This window comes from Fukomys damarensis, unplaced genomic scaffold, assembly GCF_012274545.1.
Source record: "Fukomys damarensis isolate Sample0158 unplaced genomic scaffold, DMR_v1.0_HiC HiC_scaffold_33, whole genome shotgun sequence".
Taxonomy (NCBI): domain Eukaryota; kingdom Metazoa; phylum Chordata; class Mammalia; order Rodentia; family Bathyergidae; genus Fukomys; species Fukomys damarensis.
The window spans coordinates 32,202,403-32,230,145 of NW_022900945.1; the positions used below are offsets into that span (position 1 = coordinate 32,202,403).

Sequence of the window (27,743 nt, forward strand, 5' to 3'; positions counted from 1 at the left end):
TTACACTCATTACTGGAATCTTATACCTTTCCATGACAGGTCTTGGTTCTCATTTTTTCCCCTTGTCCCTGCCCTCCCTGCACCCCCTCCTCCCCTCCCCATTTACAAACACTTTATTTCCATTTTTCACTTTCTTATATTTTTTCTTTTCCCTTATTTCCTTTCCCCTACCCTTCCCACAAGAAAGTTGGACAAAATCCTTCACACATGCACACACAAAATAACTTTGTTAATAATAGAGTTATTGATTAATCACATAATAGTTAACAAATGGAATCAACTACCAATTACTGAACATACAATAGGTGTAAAAAAACTTGTGCTTCTTGATTTTATAGGCACCATGTAACAGAATCCATTCATTCACTTGCTCACATTACTCCCATCCAAGTACTAACCAGGTCTGACCCTGCTTGGCTTCCGAGATCAGATGAGATTGGGCGTGTTCAGGGTGGTATTGCTGTAGACTCTTCACATTTACTGATGATCCACTCTTATATAACTGGAAAGCCTAGTTTTAGTTACTAAGTAATGAAAATATGCTCGATTTTATGGAGTCCATAGTCTTGTGGACAAGGCAAATTACCAAAGAAATACTTGAGAAACTAAAAAACAGTGATATGCTCTATAAAGCAAAATTAATATAAAGGAATAAAGAGTAATGGAGTTATGAATGCTACTTAGAAATTATATCAAAGAAAAATTCCCTGAGAAATTAGATTTGAGCAGAGCCATGAGTTGAGTGAGGAGTTGACCATGCAAAGGTGACAAAACAGAGTTGTGAACAAAGGAACTGTGAGGTAGCTAGGCTGTGGCTGTTAACCTTTGAGGTTTGAAGTGTGTGAATGAAGCCCAGGACCCTGGGATATCAGGTAATCACCAAAGGAGTTTGGATTTTCTATAGACACAATAGAAAATTCTTAGAAAGTTTAGAGAAGAAAACGGCACAATTGGATTTGCTTTTCAAAAGCAAATTATATTGTGTAAGGAACAGTTTGCAAGTTGTGAAGGGTGGCAGGGTGAAGCTGGTGGGACAGTCAGGAGGCTATCCATTGTGCCACTCCATGCAAGAGACAGAGGGAGCTGGAGGTGGGTTTGGGGAAGAGACAAGCAGTGAGGACAAGTAGCCAGTTCTGGAAGTTGATGAAACTCTTCTACAACTTCTGTTTCTGAATAAAATAATTATTAGTTGCAATGAAGAGATTTGAGAAATGAGAAAAAGGTATGAATAACATAGTGGCAATCTATGGAAACTACTAGACTTCTCAGTTATTTTCTTGTCACTGAAACACAAACTGGATACCCAGAATTTAAAGCAGGAAGGGTTTATTTGGGCTCACAGTATAAGGTTTCAGTCTGTAGATGGCTGGCTGCAAAGCAGGGTGGCATGGCAGAGGGGCTTGGAGGCAGTGCACAACAGAGAGAGAGAAATCAAGGGAGAAGGGAGAGAGATACACTTGACCAGGCCGCGTTCCAGTGACCCACCTCCGCCAGCCATTCTTCGCCTCCCGTCAACTCATGGCGGACCAATCCCCTAATTACCACACACTCACGATCTAATCACTTCTATGAGCACATGAGGCTTTGGGGGACATGTGCACTGCCAAAAAGTGAAGGACTTATTTAGGTTTTAACGTCTAAAGATGCCCATCTTTCTGACTTTGCGGTAGGGGCGTGACAGTGTAGTTAAAACAGGTCCTGCACTTTGGGCTCAGTAAGGATTTCTTTCATCAAGTCCACTGTCTCTTTTGATGAAGCCCAGGTTCTCACAATCGCCAGTGTTTTCGGTGGGTTCCCAGAAGTCTCCTAGGCAGAAGTCGTCAGGAGGGGCAGTGATTCCTGGCAAACAGCCAGCTATCAACTGAGTGAGTCACCACTACGGCCCAGCTTTCATTCAGGGAAAGGCCGGTTTCCTGATATAAGTGGGTATACTGGTAGGAGGTGCTGCTCTCGAAGAGCATGGAAGTTTGCTTTCCTAAAGCTATCAGGAGCCTTCCAGGGAGGGGAACAGGTGCCTCAGCTCCTCTGCCTCGCTCCTGCAGAAACCTGAAATGCGTCTCTCCTTTCCGATCCTTGACGTCAATCTCCGATAGTCATAGAGCCTTTCGAGGGCGGTGGAGAGTCAGGGGAGGGTGACAGAGAGGAGAAGCCATTGCAGCAACAGCTTGGAAGAGGGAGCTGGACAGCTCTGGCAAGAGCCCGAGCTGGAGCCAGGGAGAAAAACCTGCTGGCTCCAGGAAACGCTAGGTTGCTGCAAAGAGGGGCGGGGAGAAGGCGGGGGCGCTGCACGCAGCGCGCTGGCTCCAGCGGTGCCCGCGGGGAATGTGACATCAGCGGCGCCGGGCGCTTGCGGCTGGAGGAGGCAGCTCGCCTCGGCTGCGCGGTGCACACCTCGCCCGGGGGAGGACGCGGACCCCGTCAGGCGGGCGGTATGTCGGCGAAGGAGAGGCCAAAGGGCAAAGTGATCAAGGACAGCGTTACCCTCCTGCCCTGCTTTTATTTTGTCGAGGTGAGTTGGCCCGGCGCCTTGGCATAATGCAGATCTTCCCAGCAGCTCCGGAGTGAAGTCAGGTCCTGCACTGTTTGGGAGGCAAGGAGACCATGCCAGGAAGCTCGTCGCTGTCCCCAAATGCCCGACCCTCTCCCTCCCTTTCTCCCCGGTCTTTAAGGTGCTCCCCTGGTTGTGCCTGCGCACACCTGCCAGTCCGGGTGATTACCGCTAGAGGTGTCACTGCTGGGCGGCCTGAGGGAAGGGATACCTGTGTGAGTGCGGGGCTGGTTCCCTGGCCCTGTCTATCAGCGTGCACAACGGCAGGCAGTGCCCCAGGGGCCATGATGCCCATATTTCAGGATCTGTGTCTTCAGTCTGCTGAGCATGTATTAAAACTCCGTAAGGTTTTCGTGAGAATTCTAGTGCACAAAACTATGCTCGGGTTTATGTGACCTGGGGTGCTTATTTAGTATTAGGATTATTGATTGCTTCTACACCCCCACCTCCTCAAAAATTACCCTCTTCTATTATAGTTACCATGGTGTTCACATCTGCTTCTAAAACTGGGTCTTCATTTCTAGGCACCAATCTACTGGCTTTTCACACACACACACACACACACACACACACACACACATACATCTATGCATTTATATATTTTAAATATATGACATCATCTGATTTTACATGATTTGCATCTATGCATTTATTCTGTGCTGAGCAGTATTATTGATGAGCACTTATCATGCAGATATATTCATAATGAACCTCTAACTTACGGAATGCAGTATTTGAGGGAGGAACATTTTATGGGAGGGCCATAAAGATTGACAGATACAAGGACTGCATATACTGTGAACCATTGCATTGGGAAGACATTTTACAGCAAGGTGTTTATTAAATTATAGGCAAAGAAAAGATTTGTTGCATAGATTTAAGGAAATCAAATTATTTTAAATATAAAACATTTTCTATGCAATTAGAGTCTGGGTTGCATGGAGAATTATGACACTGTTACTGAATTAGAAAAATCCTTCCTTCGCAGTCTTTTCAGCCAAATATGGAGGTTTAACACTTGCAAGTACAGATAGTACTTGTATTTGATGTCTGTGAAGCTTATCTGACTTAAGAAAAGTCACTATCTTGTTATTTGAGGGACAGGTGATTGTCACCCTGTTTTTGCAGGAAACAATATATTTAGAAGTTCCTTGTAACTGTCATACATCTTTAAAATAATTTTTTTGGAAAGATGTACATAACTTGCATAGGTCTCAGAGAAATGATGAGTGACCCTTTCATCAGTGACGTGTAGAATTGTTTATTCTTCTTTGAAAAAATTGTTCTGTTTACTTAAAATAATTGATTCTTTTATCATCTTTCCTCTATTCACAAGAGATTTTAAAGGAATGGCTTAAGAAAATTTTATTGAAAAAAATAATAAAGAGCTTTCTCAAGAAAAATGTGGGTAAGCCGAAACTTCCATGATGAAAAGGGTAAAGAAATAAGTAGGTGAGATACCTGCCTACAAGTTCAATCTTTTGGGCTACTTGTCACATTGCTAATCGACTATGGTTTTGCACTAAAGAACTTTTATTCATATCTGGAGCTCGTATATTTGTCTAAGAGAAATCAGTTAATCACTGGGTTTTATCTCCAGGAAAGTACACATCTGAGGTCAGCTAAAAGACAGAATGAAGCTCAAAGAAAATAGTTTGATGAAAGAGGATGCAAAACAGTCAATAAAGTTGTTCCCTTATAACATAAATGCACTTTTGAGGGTCTTTAGTGGGCATACGTGCCATTTACATTGGGATTTTAAAAGTAAAAGTGTCTCATAGTTTCTTTAAACAGTTTCTCTAAGAACAAACATCTCACAAATGTTACATCTCTTCCATGAGTGGAAATAACCCAAATTCATTACTTTCACTTTGACCATTTACATGCCTCCTATGAATGACTTAGTAGGGAAGTTATAGAAGAATGACTTGTAGACAATTCATGCAGTTTGTATAAATATTTATGACACTGGACCCTGGGGGGTAACAGACATCAAAGGAATAATTACAAAATAGGATTGTGATTTTCTCCCTGAAACATAAATGCATGATGAAAACCATTCAAAAGCCTCTAGAATTTGGGAGAAGGCATTAGCACTCCAGTTATTTAAGGGGTTGATTGGAGGCACTACCCATCTCCTTTGCGATGACTCATTTTGAATCAGGTGGAAATGAGCCTTACATTTCTTTCAGAGAATGATTTAACACAGCTTGAATTAACATGTCAGTAAAATGTTCTAGAGCAATGACACTTTGCATTACAGCATAGCTACCTAAGACCTTAGTAATTAAGATAGAAAAGCAAAACATGAGTGAACTTCTTTCTACCACATATCAACCCAAAGTATATATTTCAAGCCTCCTCTGTTACTTTGAACCATAAATGAAGAGGCTACAAGGGCCAAATTTTGAGGGAAGAGCAAAGTATCTAGGTCTCATGATACCCTCCACAATTTAAACTTTCTTCAAGGTATTCAGGCAGTTTTAAATTGCTATTCCTTAGTAGGTAGGACATATAAAGAGACTTGATTAGGGAACTGAGGAAACAGAAAAGGCTGAAATTAAGTTAGAGTGAATTATGGCAGAAAAGGGTTGGCATGATTTGGGGAGAAACGGGACCTTCCAGGCAAAGTGACCTGGATCAAGTACCTCCTATGCCACATGCTGTTTGCATAATTCTGGCCATGCTACTTTCTCATCCTTGGGTTTTTCAAATATAATAAAATATATATTATATAATATATATCATATATAATTAATATATTATATAATATAATATATTCTATTATATTTGAAATATATGTATATCTCTCTCTGAACTGAGATAAGACAGATACACAATGTGTTAGTTCCTTCTTACATGCTGTCCTGACATGGATCATTTTATTTCTAGCCTGGACTTAAGGAACCAGTCCTGAGAAAGACTAGTTTGTGACTTCCTATTGTTCACAGAAGCCACAGTCTCCTCAGTTTCCAGAAGCAGTTTGGATTCTACAGGTTTCCTGAGAGGCATCTGTACTAAGGGACATGAGTAGGAAGACTGGATTGCTGATTAGTCTGTAAAATAGAAAAGACAATCATTTATGATCCACTTAGAATAAAGCCAAAGATTCACATGTGCTGTCTCATTCAACCTGAAGATTACCTTTAAAAAGAGGACACTGTTGATATTCTTTTAGATCTCCTTTTTCAGAGTACTGTAATTTTCAATGTAAAGATCTTTTACTTCCTTTGTGAGATTGATTCCTAAGTATTCCATTTTTTGGATGCTATTGTGAAAGGCATCTTTCTTAGTGAGTTTATTATTAGTGTACAGGAATGCTAATGATTTTTGAATGTTGACTTTGTATCCAGCTATGTGACTGGTAAAGTAATTTGGTTATTAAATCTAGAAGTCTTTTGGTGAAGTTTGGGGGTCTTTATATACAATACCATGTCATTTGCAAATAATGATAGTTTAACTTCTTCCTTTCCTATATGTATGCCTTTTATTTCTTTTTTCTGGAATAATTGCTCTGGTCTGTTTCCAGAAATATATTGAATAGGAGTGGTGATAGTAGACATCCTTGTCTTGATTCAGATTTCAGAGTGAAAGATTTCAGTTTTTGACAATTTAGTATGATGTTGGCTGTTGGTTTGTCATAGATAGCTTTTATCATGTTGAGATAAAGACCACTTATTCCAATTTCCTGTAGGGTTTTTTTAATTATCAATGGGCATTGGAAAGGTAGCCCTTTGTTGAAAGGTAGCCCTTGCTCGTGGGTAGGAAGACCCAACATAGTAAAAATGGCCATATTCCCAAAATGGTTATACAGATTTAATATAGTCCCAATCAAAATATGAACAGCATATCTCACAGAACTAGAAAAAAATATTCCTAAAATTCATTTGGAATCCGAAGACACCTAGAATAACAAAAATAATTCTGGGCAAATAAGGCAAGGCTGGGTGGATCACAATCCCTGACTAGAAATTATATTACAGAGCTATTGTGATAAAAACAGCATGGTACTGGGGGAAAGCAAACAAACAAACTAAAAATTCAGATCCAAGGATCTGTGAGAGAGAATAGAAGATGCAGAAACAACTTCAAACACACTCAGCAGCCTTCTATAAAGGGGCCAAACACCTTCACTGGATGAAAGGTAAACTCCTTAATAAAGGTGTTGGAAAAACTAGCTTTCCACATACCAAGAAATAAAACTAGACCCATGACTTTCACTATGCACTAAACTAAAGTGAAAATGTATCAAAGATCTCAATATTAAAACAGAAATACTAAATCTGCTGAAAGAATAGGTGGAACTCTTGAATACATAGGTATAGGCAAAAACTTTATGGACAAAACCTTGATTGCATGGAAAATATTGCAAAGAATCAACAATTGGGGACTCTTCTTATTAAAAAGCTTTCCTAAAGCAAAATAAATAACCAATAGAGTGAAGAGACAACCAAAAGTAGGAAAAAATGTTTCCAGCTCTTCCTCAGACAAAGAACTAATATCTAGAATATATAAAGAACTGAAAAAAATCAAATCCCCCAATATAAAGACCAATCTAAAACTGGGTAACAGATGAATACACACTTCTCAATTGAAGAAGTAAAAATAGCAAATAAATATATGAAGAAAATGTTCAACATCACTAGCCATTTAGACATGCAAATTAAAACAATACCTAGATTCCTTCTCATTCTAGACAGAATAGCTATTATAAAGAAATCAACTAATAACTAATGCTGGCAAGGCTGTGAGGGAAAAGGAAACCTCCACTGTTGCTGGGAGTGTAGGCTGGTGCAAACCCTGGAAATCAGTGTAAAGATTCCTCAGAAAACTCAGACTACAGATTTCTTTTAACCAAGCTATCCCCCTTCTTGGTATCTTCCTAAAAGAATGAAAAGCACCATATCACAGTGATATATGTACATCCATGCTTCTAGCAACAGAGTTTGTAATAGCTAGATTTTGGAAAGAGCCCAAAAGCTCATCAATGGATGAATGAATAAAGATGTGGTGTGTTTTTTTTTTTTTGATACTTTGGAATACTACTTTGCTATAAATAAGGATAAACCTGAGACATTTCTAGGTAAATATGTGCACCTTGAAATCATACTCTTAAGTGAAATAAATCAGACACACATTTTTAAATATCGCATTCTTTGGTATGAGAAACTGAACATGTACATAAGGACCAAAATGTATAATAGATATTGTAAAATAGGAAGAAAATGTTAAAATGGGAAGGGGAACTAGGGAAAAAGAAGGAAGGGAAAAGAAAAAAATAAGAAAAGAAAGATATAATGGAAACAAAGCTTTTGTAAATAAGGAGGGAGGAATGGTTGAAGAGAACGGAGGAGAGTAGGAAAAAATAAGAATCAAGATATATCATGTACAGATACAAATTCCATATGATGAGTGTGATTCTTATGTATATCTAAACTAACAATAAACTTAATTAAAAAAGAGGATATATAGGCTTTTTTTTCTTGTTGCTGTTGTTCAGTTTGGGGTTTTTGGGGGGGGTTGTTTGTTTGTTGTTTTTGGTACTGGGGAGTGAACTCTGGACCTTGCACTTTCAAGGCACCTGGTGGAACCACTAAATCCCTGGCCCATCCAGGCTTTGAAGAAGAGATGGAAATGTATAGAAGTTAGACAACTTACCCAAGTTTACAAAGCACATTCATAAGGATAATGAAGTTTCCCTTGGGGAATGACTGACTTCCTCAGCTCAGTTTTCCTCCACTGAGAATTTTACACAGAGTTGGTGGGCAGTGTAGACTCCCTATCAGGGGCTTGTGGCCCCCCCAACAAGGGCCCATGGAATAGGAATAGGGACATGGGTCACTCATTGGAAGTGTTTCAGGGTATCTCTAATTATATCTCTGTGGGAACCAGGCCAAGTTATTAGCACTAAAACCCAGAAATCTTGGCCCAATTCACCACCAAACTTGATGGAAAGGAGAACATTAAATAATAAATAGAATTATTTTTCTTATGGCATTGGTTGAGCTGCTATTTATCTTCTGATAAAGGAGTGAATGGTTGACTGTAATGTCACAGGGTAGTTTGAAAAGCACATGTTGATTTCCAGTAGAGCACATCACATTAGAAATAATTTGGGTAGTTCCATTTTATACTGTTCAGCCTGGGATAAGAAAAGTCAGATGGACTTATCCTGGGGATAAGGGGATAAGAAAAGGAGCCCTCAAAGGAGAACACCCAGGACTCTATTAGGTTGAACAGAAAATCAGGCAAAAGGGAATATTCCACTGAGGAAAAGTTTTCCCTTGCCTTTAGAGTTGCACAGCCCTCTCCAAGAGACAACTGTATCACTAACAGTGGCAGTGGCAGACAGCTGCATACGTAGAATCTATAAAAGGTCTTTCAAGTTAAGTAGGCCAATATTATAGTAGGTAACAAGGTTGATTGTCTGAGTGCCGAATGCATTTTCTTTATGCATGAGAACTTTGTTACCATTAGTCATTCTGGTCAAAGATCAATTCAGTATGAAATGTAAACACATGATAAATTACCTTTTAAGCCAAAAATATGTAAAGTCCTAATATAAGCTAGATGAGACTGAGATTCTTTTCCTTTATCTATCGTGCTGTATGACATACTTTGCTATTACTAATCTGAATTATAGAGGTAGAAGAACTGTGTTTGACCTATATCCAAAGTTATTTTTACAGGACTATGGATACAGATAGGACTTTGAAGTCTCTTGTCTTCATGTACACATAACATACACATACACACACATACACACACACTTGCACACACACACAGAGCTCTGTGCACAGATATGTAGAAACACAGATGATGTGAGAATATCATCTCTCTCTACTTAGCATAAAGTAATAGTATCTGAAACATTACATACTCAAAACATTTAACCTCAAAAACTTGAAATTATTTAATATTTTTATGAAATTTATTTCTTAATTATAGCAAATATTAATTCGCAGAATTTCTGTTACATCTCATGTTCCACATGGAAATTATGTTATTCATTTAATCTGGTGCTTGGATATACCAAAAATTTACTTTCTTTCACATAAACTAGCATTAGTAGGAGATACACCATCACATCTTTTCATGAAATGTACTAAAATAGAAGCTATAGATTTTTTCCCCCTTTGTGGAGGAATAGTCTGCTCAAGAAATAGTCTAAGTCCTGCCAACTGAGATGAGCTGGCAAGTCTTTCCTCCTCTATTAGAGTCACAATGCTCAAAGTCTGATGAAAAAGAAAAAGTAAAGAGAAAATAATAGAGTCCTAGGTTTTAGAGATAGAGTTAAATGAGGACATGTCTGTAAATACTAGACATTGAACACAGATCCTGCTATTGGGGAATTCTATTCTTCTGTCCTATTCTATTGTATTCTATTCCTAGGTACCATCTGTATCTTACTGTGTCTCCGTAACCAAGTCATTCAAAATGTCCTTTATCCTACTGTTTTCTAACAGGAAAACATATAGTTGGCATTGGCCAATTTCAAAGGGATTTTTAATAATGATGTTGATGATAATCATAATAAAAATAACAAAAAATGATACCAATTTCAAGTCAGTTTCAAGTAATGACTGTGTGGGTACCTTCTCCTTAGTCTCAAGAACCAGGAAGATATCATCTTTTTAAAACAGAAAACTGTGTGACTCAGTGAACCCAATATCTTTACCAGGGACACAGCAATTAGGTGAGGAAGCCTTCGCATACCTGTCCATCTCGCTCATGTGTTATAATTACACCATGCTGTATCATAAGTGTTTTCAGTGACAAAGTTAAACTTAGTGATGCCGTGGGACTGAGAGACCCACACCTGCAGTGACTTGCCATGAACATGGGAGGAGTGTGGCTGGGGCTCTGTCAGAGTGTGGGAGAGAATTTTTCTCTACCTTCTGTTACTGAACTTGGTTTGGTTAGTGCCGTTTTCTACTTCAGGGTAACCAATTTATTTCTGGCATAAGTGTTTTGAAAGCACAGTGACTATACTCATAGTCATAAGCAACAAATAGAATTATTTTTATGTCATTGGCTGAGCTGCTATTTATCTTCTGAAAAAGGGTTTACAGTTGACTGCATTGTCATAGGGTAGTTTGAAAAGCATGGCTTCCAGTAGAGCACATCGCATTAGGAATGACGTGGGTAGTTCATTTTGTACTATTTGACCTGGGATAAGAAAGGTCACCTGTACTGCACCTATACAGAAACTTGCTTTTGGCCAAAATAAATGGCATGCATGATTCTTCTATGCAGACGAATGAGGACCAATAGGCAGGGAGGAAGAGAAAACTTGGGACAAATGAAGTGTAGGGAATCTCAGGACTATGAGAATCATAGAGCACAGGGAAGGGAACTCGGTAAGATCATAGAAGCAGGTCAAGTAGGGTTAGGAGAAAACAGTGTGAGAAAACTGAAGGTAGGAATAAAATGTGTGCGAGTTGTGGTAGATCTAATCTGTGAGTAAACCATGGAGACTTCTTTAGACATTCACTGGCTTATTAAATTAAAAGAATTTGAGGCATAGCGATTGCTATTTATTCTGAGAATGTATTATAAATATTGTTCATAGCAAACAGACCTACTCCCAGCATATGTATACTTGCAGCACAGACTATTTCTCAAGTAAGGTATCTTTTTTTAAAAAGAAACAAATGTTTTATTACAGAATTAAAAACTCTTATGGAATTAGGTCTAATATAATTATGTAATACAAGGACAATCTGGTCTGTTTCTTCTATTATTTACAATAAAATTGTAGCTTCAAAAGTTTCAGTTGGACTATAGTTAACAGAAGATCAGGAACAGAACTTTTGTCTGCCGATTCCTGTTCTAGTACTCTTTTCTAATAATTACTATTTCTAGTACTCTTTGTATTAAAAAGTTTCCCTTTGGAAATATAACATTTAAAATACACGTTGTTCTGGGCCGGGGGTTTAGCTCAGTGGTTCTGCCGCCTGCCTCGCAAGCGCAAAGACTGCAGTTCAATCCCCGGCACCAAAAAATAAAAAATAAAATAAATAAAATACACACTGTTTTAATTCTACCTATGGCCAAATTGTGCCAGCTGTTTTTGCTAAATTTAAGCACATTCCATGACAACATATTACATTAAATAATATGCTAAAATGGTTGTGAATAAATCTTCTGTTTTTCCAAATTGATAGCCTCTTTGAAAAGCATGCTTATGGCTAAAGATGAGAATATTGGAAATTACCTTTTCCATCTTATTCCCAACTTCTCACCTATAATTTCACATATAACTATTTCACTTATTACCTCTATTGACATAAGTTCTCTGACAAAGTAGAGAAAAAGGAAACATTGGGACGACAAAAAGTATAGATTAAATCAACAGCTACAAAGTAACATTGAATGTTTCATTACACCTTGATGTAAATTTTCACATATACGATCTCATTTAATCTTTTTTTTTTCATTGAGTTTATTGGTACATTTTAGGTATAAACACAAGTGAGGAGTAGATATTAACTCTCTTTTAAGATTGAAGTAAAAGGCACTCAGGGGAATCCAAGAAATTTCCTATAACTCAACTACTGTTATTCTTCCCTCTTGGTCACAAGAAAAAATAATGTTTGTATTTAAATAGTGAAATGTGTTAATTATGAGCACTGTGAGCTTCTCAACTTTCTCTGATTCCTTCTAGAATAGATTAGCTGAGAAATGTACTTCAAGATAACAGAGGACTGGAGTAATTTCTTCACGATTAAGTGAACTTTGGAATGTGAACGCCAAGTAAAGAAAGCCTAAATTTGACATAATTAATGTTAAGGTGATTTTCTTCTTACTGATCAGACTCAGAACCAATTTCTCCCAAATCCATTGCTGTTTAATTGTTTTTTAAACAGAAAGCAGTATCCATCAACACTCCGGTGGATAATTGTTTGTTGTTGTTGTTGAATCAAGGTGGCTATTGAAACACTACTTGGACATAAATTAAAGAGAAAGGGGAACACAGTAATTGAAATCTGTAACTTGTAGAAACAATAAAGAAGAAATCAGTACGTTCAATACAATAATACTGTTTGAAAGTGGGATCATTGAAGATATGCTTGGATGGACTGTGTACAGTGCATCCATCTCTCCAAAATCTGTGTTGTAGGATTGCTTGCCCTAGACAGTGGGTTCTCACACACAGAGCCCTCAAAAGACCAAACTTGTATTAACTGTTTTACAATGAAGAGTGCCAAGTTGAAATTCCAGGGATTTATCTGCTTTGTACTTAATAACAATTTATCTATTGAATAAATATTTACTGATTGCTTATGATGTGTTTTTCAGTTAAATTAATGGAAACAACAGAACCATATGTGGCACACTTCCTAGTTTATAGTAGAATTCTAATACACTTTCAATGAACGTATGGAATCAAATGGAACTAATAATATAAACATAAGTTTTTCCTTAATGATGTTTTTTCAGTTGTGGAGACTTTTTTTTTGTAAAGTGATGATGAATGCCCATCAGAGACAGACATTGCTCTGCCTGGGAGATTATTGAACAATTGAAGATTAAATCAATGATCATCATCTATATGAGTCATTTTAAAATTATATTTACTTTGTGATCTAGTGTACACCTATGGCTTGCTTGAGATTTCAGACTTCAAAAAATCCATTATTTAAACATAATTTGCAGTTTTAATTTTCATAGAAAACTACTTTAGTTTCATAAGACATACATACCTGCAGTTCTTTTGTGCCTGTGGTAAGACAATTAGATATCCACTTTTACTTTAGAACAGAATTCACACACACACACACACACACACACACACACACATATTTCTTTTGTGCTCTTGCACAAATACCTCACTTCCTCCAAGCTTTATTTTCCTTGTATGAAAATGCTGAAAATATTGTAGTCAGGTTAAGGTTCTTGTAATTCGTTATATAAAAGTTATAGCCAATGACTTCTAAAGGAAAGTCGGTGCCTAATGCATTTTCCCTTTCCCACTTACTGGCACCCATTCTCTATTTTGTCAAAAGTAAACTTCCTCTGTGACCTCAGATATTACTAGATTTTCTGGGAAGGGGTTCAGCTTTCTGATTTTTTTCTTTGGTATCACAAATTTTGATATATTTTAGACAATGTGCATGCAATGATAACACAACTCATTGTAATGTATAAATCCATACCACTCATTATGGGATGCTTGCTCATTTTTTAATAACAGAGGCAGACACAGACACACATTCACAAAATGGAGACCACTTGCCTTAAGTACCATTCATTATTTGACCTAGTAGGTAGAGGAAATTTTGCATTTACTGAGCACTGTCTATGGATGACTGCAATATTCTGCACTAAGTCCTGGGTTCAAATACATTGGTTGCCTATATTCTGTGACATCTGCCATTTTAATTTTTCAAAGCACTGTGGCACCAAATAAAAAATGTGAGCAGTAGGGTTTTCCCAGTGCCAATTATATATTTCCCTATATTTAGTCATCTCTGAAATAAAGAATAATATACTTTATAAAAAATGGTGAGTGAGTCAAAGGATAATCTACTCTTTGGGAATAAGTGACCTAATTTAGGTTATCAGTGTGGGATTCATTGAACTCTCTTTTTAAAACAATTAGAAAAACCCTGAACAATCGGAAACACTTGCAGTGTAACAATTTAGATTTGACAATTTAAAACATGGAGAATGTTCACTGTGAAGGTGTGCGCATAAACAATAAATCTTCTCCCTGGGAAAATTTTATTTTAAAAGGCAGCAATCTATACAGAGATGAACTTTTGAAAACTTTTCTACTGAAAAGCCCCATTTGGTGTTTAGCTCCATAAACATTTAGAGGTATAGAGGAAACTTAAATTGAACATGCAGAGGAAAATTTATTTGATGATAGCAGATTATCCAACATTTAAGGGTCAGACTATGTGATTATCTCATGGATACTACTAGTTCTAGTGTCTTTTAGATAGCTGGACCAGGAGATAACAAGGAATTCCTTCTTTTACTCATTTTTATTCCCAGCCTCTAGAAAAATACAAATAAGAAGTAGATAGTACCTTAACAAATTTTTGATACATTAATTGTACCGGTTAAGAAATCTAGAAACACAATTAAAAAGAGAGACAGAGAGCCTGGCCTAAAATTCAGATTTGGCCTTGGTCTTTGCTTCAGTCTTCTGCTACTAGTAAAGGCCTGTTCAGACATATTCAGAAGCAGGGGAAGAAACTGCTAAGATGTCAGTGCCCCAAAGTTTATTCCAGCATGACAAAGGGCCAAGTGCAACACCTCCTAGAAAACTGCTCAACATGACTTTAAAAGACTTTTAAAATCACCTATTTTGAAGCTCCCAGTAGGCTTTCTTCTTTCTGTCACTTCCTTCCTTTCACTTTCTTATGATTTCAGAAATCAGAGCATCAAAAACAGCATCCCACATTCTTGTTGGAGATGGTCCTAAAGTGCAGAAAGACCTTAGCAAATTGGGCTTCTCTTTCATATTTTTCGAAGGCCTTTTTTTCATTTGGCAGGCCATGTTAAAAATCAGAGTGGGAACATCAATTCCCAATCCAATCAGAAGCTGTTTGAAATAACAGATAGAAGCCCATGATACTTTGTGGGGTTCTGAATAATTAATGTCAAAAAATATATCAGGTACATAGTAAACATTCAATAAGTATTTGTTAAATAAATTAACTATTGCAAATCAGAGAATATGAATTTTCTTAGTATTTAAATGGATTAGTAAGTTTGATACATGATTTTAGTAAACAATATGAAAAAACTAATCTCAAAAACTGATAACCCTTTATTAAATAATTACTGTTTATACAATATATATGAAAATCAGAAATTTGAGTCTTTTAATACTCTCAAATACCAAACTTTCAGTTAGATCTCATTTACCTAACATTGTTGCAATGACAATTTTCCTTTAAATCCCATTTCATTTGATACTAAGAAAAATGTATTAAACACCAAATGTACCATGTATTCTCTTTGTAAGGTTGTTCAGGTAAACATCTATATGCTTTTTTATGTAAATAAAATAAATCACCAATGCTAAAATATTGTCTAATCTGAAGTACTAAAGTATACTTTTTAAAGAAAATACCAAACACCATATCCACAATACCACTTGGCAGAAATGTAAGATAGCATTTTCAGTATACAAAGAAAAATGGTCTTCCTATTGAATTTGCTTCCTTTTCAATGTCTTTTGGAGGGCACATGTCAGTGGTAAAAGTTCTAGGAAGAAACAGTTTTTACAGTAGTTACAACATGAAATCAGGAGCCAGATTTCTTGAGTTTGCAATTCAGCTTTCTAAACTTTCACACTTTGTGTAATTTCTCATGTCTCTCTTCCCTCATCTGTAAGATAGCAATAATAATAATGATAATGATGATACATTCGTCAATAAAGTGTCATTAAGATTGCATGAATTTAAACTTATAAAGTCTTTTAAATGGTACCTGGAAAATATTAGTAACATTAAATTATAAGTAGTACCATAGTCTTAAAAGTCAGCATTATGTTATAAGGAAAGAGAAATTATAGCTGGAATAAAAGATCTAAAAGCAATTATTTTCCATGCTTGAAATACAAGTCCCCTGCCTCAGGTCTTAGCCTCTAATTCAGTTTAAAGAACAAAATGCTTCAGTGTTAATTATGTAACAGGAACAAATCTTCAGTACCTGGGGTTAAAGCTTATGATTGCAAAACCTACTACACTAAGCTTAATGCTAGATTAATATTCAGGTAATAAAACAGTCACTTATTATTTTAGACTTTACTGTTAAATCATTAAATGATTGTAATTAGTATTTTTAGGCTGTAGAGATGTAGTTCATACTCAAGCATAAAGATACAGAGGAACACATTTTTCCCATTAGACTTAACATATATATTAAGTCTGGTAGCCATTCTCAATTAATTACTACCACTATTTGAAACAGCTAATTTAAGTTTCTTGGGTTCTTTAACACTAGCAAAATCGTTCAAATTCTATAAATTCAAAGCAGTAAGCATTTTCTTGTGGGAGAAGTAAATGAGGATCTTTTAATTGGAAGATTTTCTTAACTACACTATAAGAACTGTCTAACACTATAAGAACATGTGGCATATTTGTTCAAATTATACACATATTTCTTACTTTAGTCTACATTGAGGACACCCAGTATAAAGAGACAAATAAGGTAATTTCTCTGCTATCAAAGACTCTTGTTGAAAACCTTACACCCCTTAGGATCAAGGCGTACAGTGGTCCAAAAGAAGCCAGGGAGGCAGAGAAACCTTTGGACCTCAAAGTGTGCCCAATTTGTGCTATTTTATATTAGAAATAATTCCCTGGGAAAGACAAAAATGAAGATAAAAACAGACTATAACCAAAATATAATCAAACCCTCTTAAGATAGTACTCAGAAAATGAAAATACAAAAGAATGACTTTGAGAAACTGCACAAGGAAGAATCTCTAAGAATTTGGAATAGTATCAGTGTGATTTGCAAGCGTCTGCCACCCCTTCCCTCCGAGTGCCGCTTGAACCCCTGACACGGGGCCATCTCTCCCTTCTGTCCTTTAATTTGCAGGCACACTGAAGCTTGACGCTCACCTTTCCTGAAAAGCATCGGATTAGTGCCAGATGGAGACATGTGACAGAGCAGCAGCAGGGTTTAACGGGGCACAGGCTTCCATGAATTTAGCAGACTGGGCTTCAACTATTGGCTTTGCTGCTGCTTACAAGTCAGACTCGCCGTCTGTGTAATTTGAGGTCTGGTCTTTGTCTTGAAATTTATCTTAAAATTCTAATGGAAGCTGTAAGAGTTAAATTAGGTAATTGGGGAAACAGCTAAATTTTTTTTAAAAGCTCAGTAAATGTACTTTTCTTTTTTAGGAATGAATAAATAATAAATTCTACTTTTTAAGTCAAAAGGAAATGGGCTCTAGAAAGGCTAGATCCTAGAGTTGAACAAAGGAAGTGATTTTCATATTTGGTTAATGAGGAAGTGAGTAGAGAAATTGTCTAAAAGTATTAAGAGCTAAGAACAAAAGATTGGCCGGGCATGGTGGTGCACATCTGTAATCCCAGCACTCTGGAGGCTGAAGCAGGAGGATCACTGTGAGTTCGAGACCAGCCTGGGCTACATAGTCAGTTCCAGGTCAGTCTCAACTACATGGTGAGACCCTGTCTCAAAAAAACAAAAAGAAGAAAAAAAGAAAAAAAGACTGGCCTTTTTCAAACTGCACCTATGCCCTATAATACCCTGTTCTCTTTTGGGGGATCCCAGCCATTGTAGCAATAAAGAACACTAAGTAGATATCCATGAGAAAAGCAGTTTAGAACATAGCTCCTGGATTTGGGCAGCTGGGCAGGAATCTAGTGCTGCCCCTTCCTGACTTTGTCAGTTTCATGCAATTTATGTAAACTTCCTCTGCCTCAGTTTTCTCATCTGTAAGTTGGAGATACTAATAGGCATGTAGACTTTATAGGGTAGAGAATGAATGTCGCAATCTACTAAACTTAGCAAAGTACCTGGCACTTAAATCCTGAACACATGTCACACATTAATAAAAAACTGTTTCTGCTTTAATGCATACCTCAAACATTGACCCGTGTGAATGATTTTCAAATATCTGATCTTAGGACAAAGTCTAGTAATACACAAAAGACGACGATCAAAGGCAGACTAACAGGATCTTTGCTGAAGTTATACATAATGCGCAATAGGTAGTCTTCAATTCTAAATTGTAACAGAAAAGGACAAAACATTATGAAAGAGTAAAGTTTAATGAAAAACTATGAAAATGCAGCACAACTCAGAGACAAGAGCTTGTGTCTTTGCTATATAAGTATAATGGGAACATTGGGCTGTGTTTATGGGTTGGAAGAGTGGAATGTAAATATACAATAATATTAAACAAGAAAGGCCATTTGAGGCCATGTTACTAAAGATCATAACTGTCATTCTAAAAACTTGACACTTTATTTTATTATTTACAGAGCTTTATTAAGTGCACCTTTAGATGCACATGCTAGGAAAATTAGCCTGGAATCACTGTGGAGGATAAATGAAACAATTTGTGAAAAAAAGAGATAGCCCCCCCTTTTTTTTTAGTGTAACAGTGACCCTGTGAAAAGAAATTAGAGGACTGTTTCTTAAGTCATGATATATGTGGAGAATTTTAGAAATAGGTGTGTATGTAAGAAATCTCTCATTTCCTTCATAACTGAGGCCCAGAAAGGTTAAGTGACCTACCCAAGTTGCAAGTTGCAGAAGCCATCAGAACAAAGGAAGAAACAGGCTTCTCCTGGTTTGAAGGACAGCGTGGATTTCCCTCAATCACACCACCATCTTTTTAGTTTGTATCTACGCATGTTAGTTTATGTGTGAGTAGTTTCTAGACCTTTAACAACTTTACAAATTCATCCTGACCTGTTTTTCCTTGAATGACCCTGAAAATGTTGATGTGTTTATATCACCTGTATTTTTGAGACTTGATATAGCTAATCTGAACATATTACAATTAGGTCAAACATAGATCTATAGCCCATAACGTTTGCTACTGTAGTTTCAATACTATTATTGTCAATGTTTGAAGGATACATTTTTGGCTTATAAGGAAAAACAAATACTATAGAATATCATTAAAGACAGTACAGTGTAAAATAGAAAATTTCCTCCTCATGTATGTTGACCAGTGACAGCCTTCTTATTGGCCATGGTCTTTCGTAAAATTCCTTTGATCTGCTAATATTTTTTCCAGTTTGAATTTCATTTCCCTACAATGATACATTGTATCACTACTTTAAATTTGATATTTTATATGATTTATATTCCAGTCCTCCTGTTTTCTATTTAGTATTAATATAAAAAAAAAACCTTTGAACAATTTGGGTAACTCTATTCTTTGACTTCTAGCTTTGAAATTTCTTGTGCAAGTGATGTTCTTCAAAAGAGATGATTCTGCCATTAGGTCATCCTGCATCAGAGACGTGAGCTTTGTACCTCCAGCTTTGGAATTCCTCCTTGGCCCACGGATGGCATTTTGCTCTCTTACTGCTTAAATAACTAAAAGTTACTTAAATAGCTCAGAGGCATTTCACTTTTAATATTTCCAAAACAAAGCCTTAGACTCCTCCTGCCCAGGGTTTTCTCAGTCTTCCCCATCCCAGGAAGTGACACTGCTGACCCAACTGCTCCAATTCCAAATCCATAAAACAAACATTCACTGTTATGTCTTCTTAATAATCTGCCAGAGTCTCCCGCAGTGAGTCTCTAATCCCCACTTGCCCAGTGCACGACACAGGGTTGAAGACAAAGTTAAGACAGCGGTTAAGACAACCTGTGAACTGGGAACGGCCAATGTTCCTTTGGCAAAAGACACTGGCCCATCTCTTCCACCGAACTTTATTATTCATCAATCAGGGTAAAGATGTAATACTTGTATGGACGAGCAGTACGGGAAATTACCATGGAAACCAATGTGGGCAAGGCTTTAAAGAGAAGTCAAAGCATTTTCAGGTTAGGAACAGAACAGACAAAATATATGGTTGTAATTGGAGCATTGTCCTCCGAGGTATGAAGGCACTAATTGTGGGAATGGAATTTGGGTGCGATTACTCCTCCCTCAGCTGGGGATGTTGTCTCCTAGGAGCCCCACAGCTTCCCAGGCCATTACTCTGGTCTTCCCGGGAGGTCGGGTTAAACTGCGCACTGCTGCAGTGCTCAAGGGACCTCTGGGAGTCACGTAGCTCAGTCAAACTCTCTTCTTAAACTGAGCCAATGAGGGATTTAAGTCTTTGCAGCCTGCACTGCTTACAGCATGCTTGGGGCATAATCAATATTGTGGGCTCTGGCAATAATCAACAAGTGAAGTCATGTCGTTTCTATGTCCAAATCTATATCCAGAATACACAAATTTCCCTATAGCTACAGCTCTATGCCTAGTAAAAATTGTCTCCTCTCTTCTGGAATTCTGGATGTGCCAAAATTACACTAGTGTCAGATCCGTGAGTGAAGGGAATTTTCTATTTGGTTTGCTGCTATATTCTTTACATTTAGAGAAGTGTGTATCACTTACTAGAGAGTCAATATTTATGGAGTTTTGAATAACCTAAATTTTTACCCTGCTTTACATTAGACCCACTACAGTCCATCCTCAATCTGACAGCCAGAATCACCTTTGCAAAAGATATTTGAAGTCTCTTTTTCATCCTCCAAAGTGTTTTCTATCTTACTTTGAATGAAATCCTTTTTAGCATGAACTTTAATTTTCTAAAAAGCCTGATCCAAAATCTATCACTCTGACTACATTTTATGTCCCTTCTTTCATTGGATTATTATTATTAATTTTAAAACTTTTTTACATGGTAATGTTTTCTTGTCCATACAAGTCCCTGTTTAAATGACCCCTAATAAGAGAGGTCTTCTTTGATCTGAAATAAGAATCCACCAGTGAATTAATATACCCATATTCTTTAGAAAATATGTTTTTCTGGTATTACTTTTTTTTTTTTCTACCTTCCTCTGCTAGAATGAAATCTAGACTAAGGGCTTTGTCTTTTAACTCAACCATACTTCAGGATCTTAACAAGGCCTAGTACTTGTAGGTTCTCAAAAGATATTTGTTGAAACAGATAAGTAAATGAGCCATCAATGCTGGAAATTTAAGAAAAACTTATGAGATTCTGAATTCATCATAGCTACAAAGAAGGTAAGGAATGAAACTTCTCTGTGTTTCTTTAGACTGAGAGTAGAGTTCCAAATGAAAAGTAAAACTTGTCCTTGTTTATGACCATGCTACAATGAGTGAGCACCTGACCTAAGTAAAATGTCATGACAGATTCCATAAATATTTCACTAAAATTTTTTAAAATTTCTTTTTTTAAGTTGGCATCAGAAAAAAAGTCAGTACTGTATAGCAAATGTAATCTTTTGAAACATATTTTACTTGCCCTGCCCTCTAAAAGATATAATTTTGTTTTTAACAAACTGCTGTACAAGGGGGAAAAAAATAATAACCAAGGCACATCATGTAAAGGTACAAGATCCCAATGATGAGTGTAACTGTATTGTATTCCTAAAATGTATGAATAAACTTAATGGAAAAAATAAAATAAAATAAAGTATTCCATTCACAAGTTCTTTGGCAGATGGTAATTATAAGAATTAAAATTTTGTTTCTGAAAATCATTTTTCTAATTTCAATAGTTTCCCTCAATATAGCTGCACAAAAATAGCTTGATTTACACTTTTTTCTTAGCTATATCATGAAGAATAAAATTCTTAATGCCTACCCATATAGAACTTTCAAAATCTCTTTAGTATACCATCTTTAAAATCTTTCAATGCAGTCAAAAGTTCTATGTACTACTGAATTTGTATTAGTTTGATGTAAATGCCAAAATTAGAGCAAACATTAAATTTCTTATGTTAAAAAATTTTCTATTGTTAAGCCTTTCAAAAAATAAAGGATGCTATTGAAGACAAGCATGTTATAAATACTGTCATTTAATAGGAAAACAATATATAAATTACTTATTTTTCAAATATTATAAATATTTTCTTTAAATAATTCTTAAAAACAAAATTGAGACAAAGAGTGAGTGATGCTTTAAACAAATTTGAGGAACAAATATCAAAACAGAAAAAATGATTCCTGTTTAGAAATAAACATAAGGTATTTGAGACATCCTTGTATAAACATATAAAGGATATTAATACAGAGATAACAATTATATAATTAGAAAAACAGGTAGCTTTTAGAAGACTAAAGTCTAAAAAAGGTTAAGATGTATAAATATTAGTGACAAATCATTTTCATTCATGTGTTAATTTATTATATATCTGTACATATATTTGGAAATTATTATATGTTATTAGTAGTAGTATAGAAATAAGTAAGATTAGATCCCTCACTTAAGCAGATTTTAGTATGTAAGGCAAAGCAAAAGTCAAGTCTAACTTATAATAGATAGTGACAATAAAAAAGTGCATAAAAATTTCCTGTAAAGAAGTACTAGGGAATTAAGAGAGAAAAAATTGGCCTCACAAGAGATTATTGAGTACAGCATTATGAGAATGATGTCAGTTGTTACAATGGAACAAAAATAAGACAAACACTTATGTCTGCCAGGCATACATTCCAAGAAGACCCAGGAATGAGTAAAACTGCTTATGATACTAAACATTATATACATTTTTCTGTATATACACATATACCTACAAAAAAGTTCAATTTATAAATTAATCACATTAAATGGTTAATAACATGACTAATAAGATAGAACAATTATAACAATATAAATTAATAATGCACTTAAAATTTATTATGCATTACTTATTTCTGGGATTATCCATTTATTATTTTTCAAACCACTGGTAAATGAAATCACAAAAACCAAATCTGTGGATAGTGAGGGGAGGGGTTGTGAGCTACTTTTTACTCCAGATATTGTTGAATTTAATTTGCAAGTACCGCATTTCATCCTTTCAAATGCCCTGTGGTGATGTCTACTATCAATATATTTATTTCATGGGAAAGAAAATTGAAATTTAAGAAAAGCATTTCCAAGACCCCAGTGGTTATAGTAGTGAAAGCACTGGTAATAGAAAGTCTTAGTGCCTCAAATTCTGTATGCCTCCAATGGTTTTACTATAGTAATAAAATTTTGTGCTCTCATTTTTTATGTGTATGTAGCTATCTCTCTCTCTGTCTCTCTCTCTCTCTCTCTCTCTCTCACACACACACACACACAAACACACACACACACACACATTAAGAACAGCACTTTTGTCCTTTGGTAATATCTTCACTTGCACACTTAAACAGATTATAAAGTAATCGCCCACAAAATCTAATTGCCTCTACTAAGGAAGATGTAATTTATTTCCATATTTGTTATGTTGAGAAAATTTTACTCACCTTTCTGCAGAAGATACCATATTCACCTTAATGGGGCATGAACATTTAAAAATTAGACTATCAGATGTTATTTGTGTGGGCATTGAAGATCTCAGATCTGATTCCTACTTAGAAAATGCATATACAAAACTTGAAAAGATATCTGGGAAAAAGGAAAGATAATGAATTATGTAATTTGGTTTGTAAGTGAAATATTTAACCTTTCTGGAATTATAGAAACCATATACTTAAAATAATGTCTCTTGAGCCGGGGATTTGGCTCAGTGGTTCCGCCACCTGCCTTGTAAGCACAAGGGCCCAAGTTCGATCATATATATATAATCTTTTTTTTAATTGAGTTCATTATTGGGATCTTGTACCTTTACATGACAGGTCTTGGTTCTCATTTTTTCCCCTTGTCCCTGCCCTCCCTTCACCCCCTCCTCCCCTCCCCATTTACAAACACTTTATTTCCATTTTTTCATTTTCTCACATTTTCCCTTATTTCTTTTCCCCTACCCTTCCCACTTTGCCTACACCTTTAGCCCTTTTCTTCCTATTTCACATTATTTTCACAATGTCTCTTTATACTCTGTGACACATATTTTTAAGAATTTACAAATAGAAAATTGTAGCTAAGCAACTTTCAACTAAATTCTATCCCTATTAATTGATGTTATTTGGATCTCATTATCTTTACCTGCTATTCCCTAAAACATAAGACTTTGAAACTAAAACTCAGGACTTTAAAGTCCACATCTGCCATTTACTATCAGTGACTGCTTAGCACTTCCAAAATGAAGGTAGTTGCAGCCCCTAATTTCTATCCCAATAGAAAGTTTTATTATAAATGAGTTTAAAATTAATGAATCCAATTGATTAAAAAGTGTGAACAATATTTCCTGAGAGATAACAAGTACTTCATGAAGTATTTGTTAAATTAAAATATATTTATATAGATTTAAGTGGAGCTTTCAAACATATGCCAGTACCATGAAATACTGATTTGTTAGTCATGACTGAAAGCTACTATTCTGATATTACAAAAAAAGAGGAGAGGAAAAATAATCAGATATTCTGCATGATCAAATAATCATGCATACAAAAAAATAGAAAGATTTTATTAATGCACTTTTGTTTTCTGGAAAACATCCAGTTGAAATGCTGAAAAGCTTGACATTACTAATTTTGCCCCCCCCAAATGCTCAACTTATTACAGAAAGATCTCGTACGGAAAGACAATATAATATTATCTTATGAATTTATTTCTTAAACAACTAAACATAATGGGTGGCCAATAATGTCTTTATCTTTATCTTTCCTATTTCATCAAGTACACATTGTATCGTCTACAAATAAAGCTAACTAAAAATTTTTTTCAGTGCTATATAAGTCTACACTTTGGGATTCTGAGAGATCTGACATTAAGCAAAGGATTCAAGTATTTTCTCTTTTGTTGACAGCAGGTGTCCCAGTAAGCTATGCTCTTTGATGGCCAAGTCTATGTCCTATCTATGTTATAGATAGCATCTGCATAGTGCCTCATTCATTGTAGCTTGAGTGAACAATTCAATTCACAAATCTACACAAAGGCTATAAAGTATATTGTACCTAATTTAGATGATCATACCAACATATCGCCAGTGAAATTAGAATCTCAGATAAACATTAAGTAATTGTTATATCCCAAATGTTGCTTGGGAAATACTTATTCTTAAGATTATTCTTTCCTATTTGCAGTCTTTATATCATTGAGTGACCTGTATTCTTATTTGGTGAATATGGTAACTCTAAACTAGTTTAGTAATAAACTGAAGTTTACACATCTATTTCATTAGTCATTTATCAACAACTTTTTATTTCATTAAATTATTAAATATTACACTGCATGTGTACTGTGTGCTAGACACAATTCTGTGACCTTTAGATTCACCAGTAAATATTATTGGCAGGGATGGGGATTTGACTCAGTGGTTCTGCCACCTGCCTTGCAAACTCAAGGACCTGAGTTTCATCCCTGGTACAAAAAAAAAACAAAAAAAAAATTACTGGCAGGTTTTCACTTCATGGAACTTTTATTTTAGGGAATGAGTAAGGAAGATGAAAAATAAGTGAAATATTGAGTTGGCAAGATACTTTCAGTTCATGAAAGGTCCCATGAAGAAAATCAAGCAAAATTATAAGATCAAGGATATATGGAAGGCACCATAGGTAGACATGAAGGACAACATCATTAAATGATGAAAAGAAATCAATTGTGTAATGAGCCAGGGAAAGGACATGAAAGGAAGAAAGAACTGTAAGTGCAAAGGGTCTTGGCAGAAGTGACTGTGACTGGCACAGGACAGGAGTGAAGACCAGTTTCGTTGAAATGAGCAGGTAGTTGAGGAGGGGAGAACTTGTATAAGAAGAGTAAGAAACTGAAGCAAGAGCCAAATCAGACAGAAAGTTCCAGTCAATGGTATAACATCTGGCTTTTATTTAAGTAGAATGGAAACTACCAAAGTGGTAAAATAGGGAGCGCTGTGAGCTGCCGTATTTGGGACATGTGAGGAAAATGGATGGATGGGGTCAAAAGAAAGAGAAGCAGCAGTCAAGGGTGTAGGATACCATAGGCTCATAGCAGCCTGGCGACCAGAGCAGATATATTCATATTTTGAAAGCAAAAACCAAAGCACTTCTGAATGATTCTGACTCTGGAACAGTGAGGAGTCAGAGAGAAGGGGAGAAATCCACCTCTTGCCTATTTCAAGATGTACTGATGCTGTGCATGTCCTGTTTATAAGAATGCATTGATCTCTCTCCTTCATTCTCAGTTACCTATACTGGCATCATCAGTGGTTAGCCTCTACTTCCTTGAACTCACTGATGTCTTCAAACCTGTACACTCTGGATTTAGCTGCTATGACCGGAGCCTTAGCATGCCATACATTGAGCCCACCCAGGAGGCCATTCCGTTCCTCATGTTGCTCAGCCTGGCTTTTGCTGGACCTGCAATTACGGTAAGAGCTGCCCCAAAATTGCATTCATCAACATCCCCCGCAAAACTAAAAATGATCCCATTTTTGTAATCAATAAGTTGAAAAGAAAGGCAAATTCTTAGTTTTGGACCAGGAAGATCATACCTGGCATATTTTGACACAGCATCATGTAGTTAGTAGCTTAAAATTACTGGCATTAGAAAAAGACTGTATGATTTCAAAAATCATTGATCTCTAATGATAACTTTAATAAATTGTTATAAAGAGTTTCATGACTGTACACCTGTACAGCAGACTGTACATCTGCTTGACTGGCTGATATGGGATGTCTGATGTACCGCTAATTATGTACATTCATGTATTTATTTGCTATCTGAAGCCTGGAAAACTGAGGAAAACAAATAATTATACACCAACATATTTTCTTCACAAAGGTGTGTTTTAGTATCATTTAGCTTCATATTTTTGGTAGATTAGCACTTTATATTGATTATGAGCACTGATCTCCAATTGTAAGAGGTCACAATTCACATTCCTGGCATGCATACACATAAACAGAATTAAGGTGTTTCTATTCAGAGTAGGTAATTACATTACAAAATATGTACATCAACAAATGCCTTAATTGAGCTGGGTATGGAGGCACACATGTGTAATCCCAAATCTCTGAAGGGCTGACATAAGGCATATCACAAGTTCAAATCCAAGCTTGAAGTTAGCTACTTAGTGAAATCCAGTCTCAAAATTAAAAAAAAAAAAAAATTAAAGGAACTGAAGATACACTTCAGTGAAAAGGTCCTGAATTCGGTTCCCAGGAAATGCCAGGAGAAAAAGGAAGTACCCTAATCTACTGGCACTGAATTTAAAATATAAATTTTAATGCACACCATGAAAACATACTTTTTGATAAACTCATTAGTAAAGGATTTTCACCACCTTCTTTGGCCCCAGACTAATCAAGGGATAAGAAACATGTTTCACTGGGTAATAATATCTATTGCTACTTGTAGGAACTCTTACTTTGCTTTGTTCATGCTCATGAATGTCAATTAAAAGCTCTGATTAAATGGAATTTTATAAGATACTCTAATGAATCAGCTCATTGAATTTCAATACATCAATAATTTTAGAAAAATTTCTGCATAGACTTTCAAAGCTCTGTAATCTTTATATACTATGAATTTGTTTTAAAATTCTCTATACTAATCATTTGAAGAAAAACAAATAGCCAATAAACGCATGAAGAAATGTTCAATCACTAGAGATATGTAAATTAAAACAACACTGAGATTCCATCTCACTCCAGAAAGTATAGCCCTCCTACGGAAATTAA

At 35.9% G+C, this 27,743-nt stretch overlaps 1 protein-coding gene across 1 annotated transcript in view; it reads left to right on the plus strand.

Annotated features, from left to right (window-relative positions):
- Plppr4 (phospholipid phosphatase related 4) overlaps window positions 1-27,743 on the plus strand; it is an 81,120-nt gene that overhangs the window by 33,140 nt on the left and 20,237 nt on the right. Inside the window, exons 3-4 of the mRNA XM_019209906.2 lie at window positions 2,076-2,509; window positions 26,246-26,431. Coding sequence (XP_019065451.1) covers window positions 2,076-2,509; window positions 26,246-26,431 — 620 coding nt within the window. The remainder of the gene's footprint in view (window positions 1-2,075; window positions 2,510-26,245; window positions 26,432-27,743) is intronic.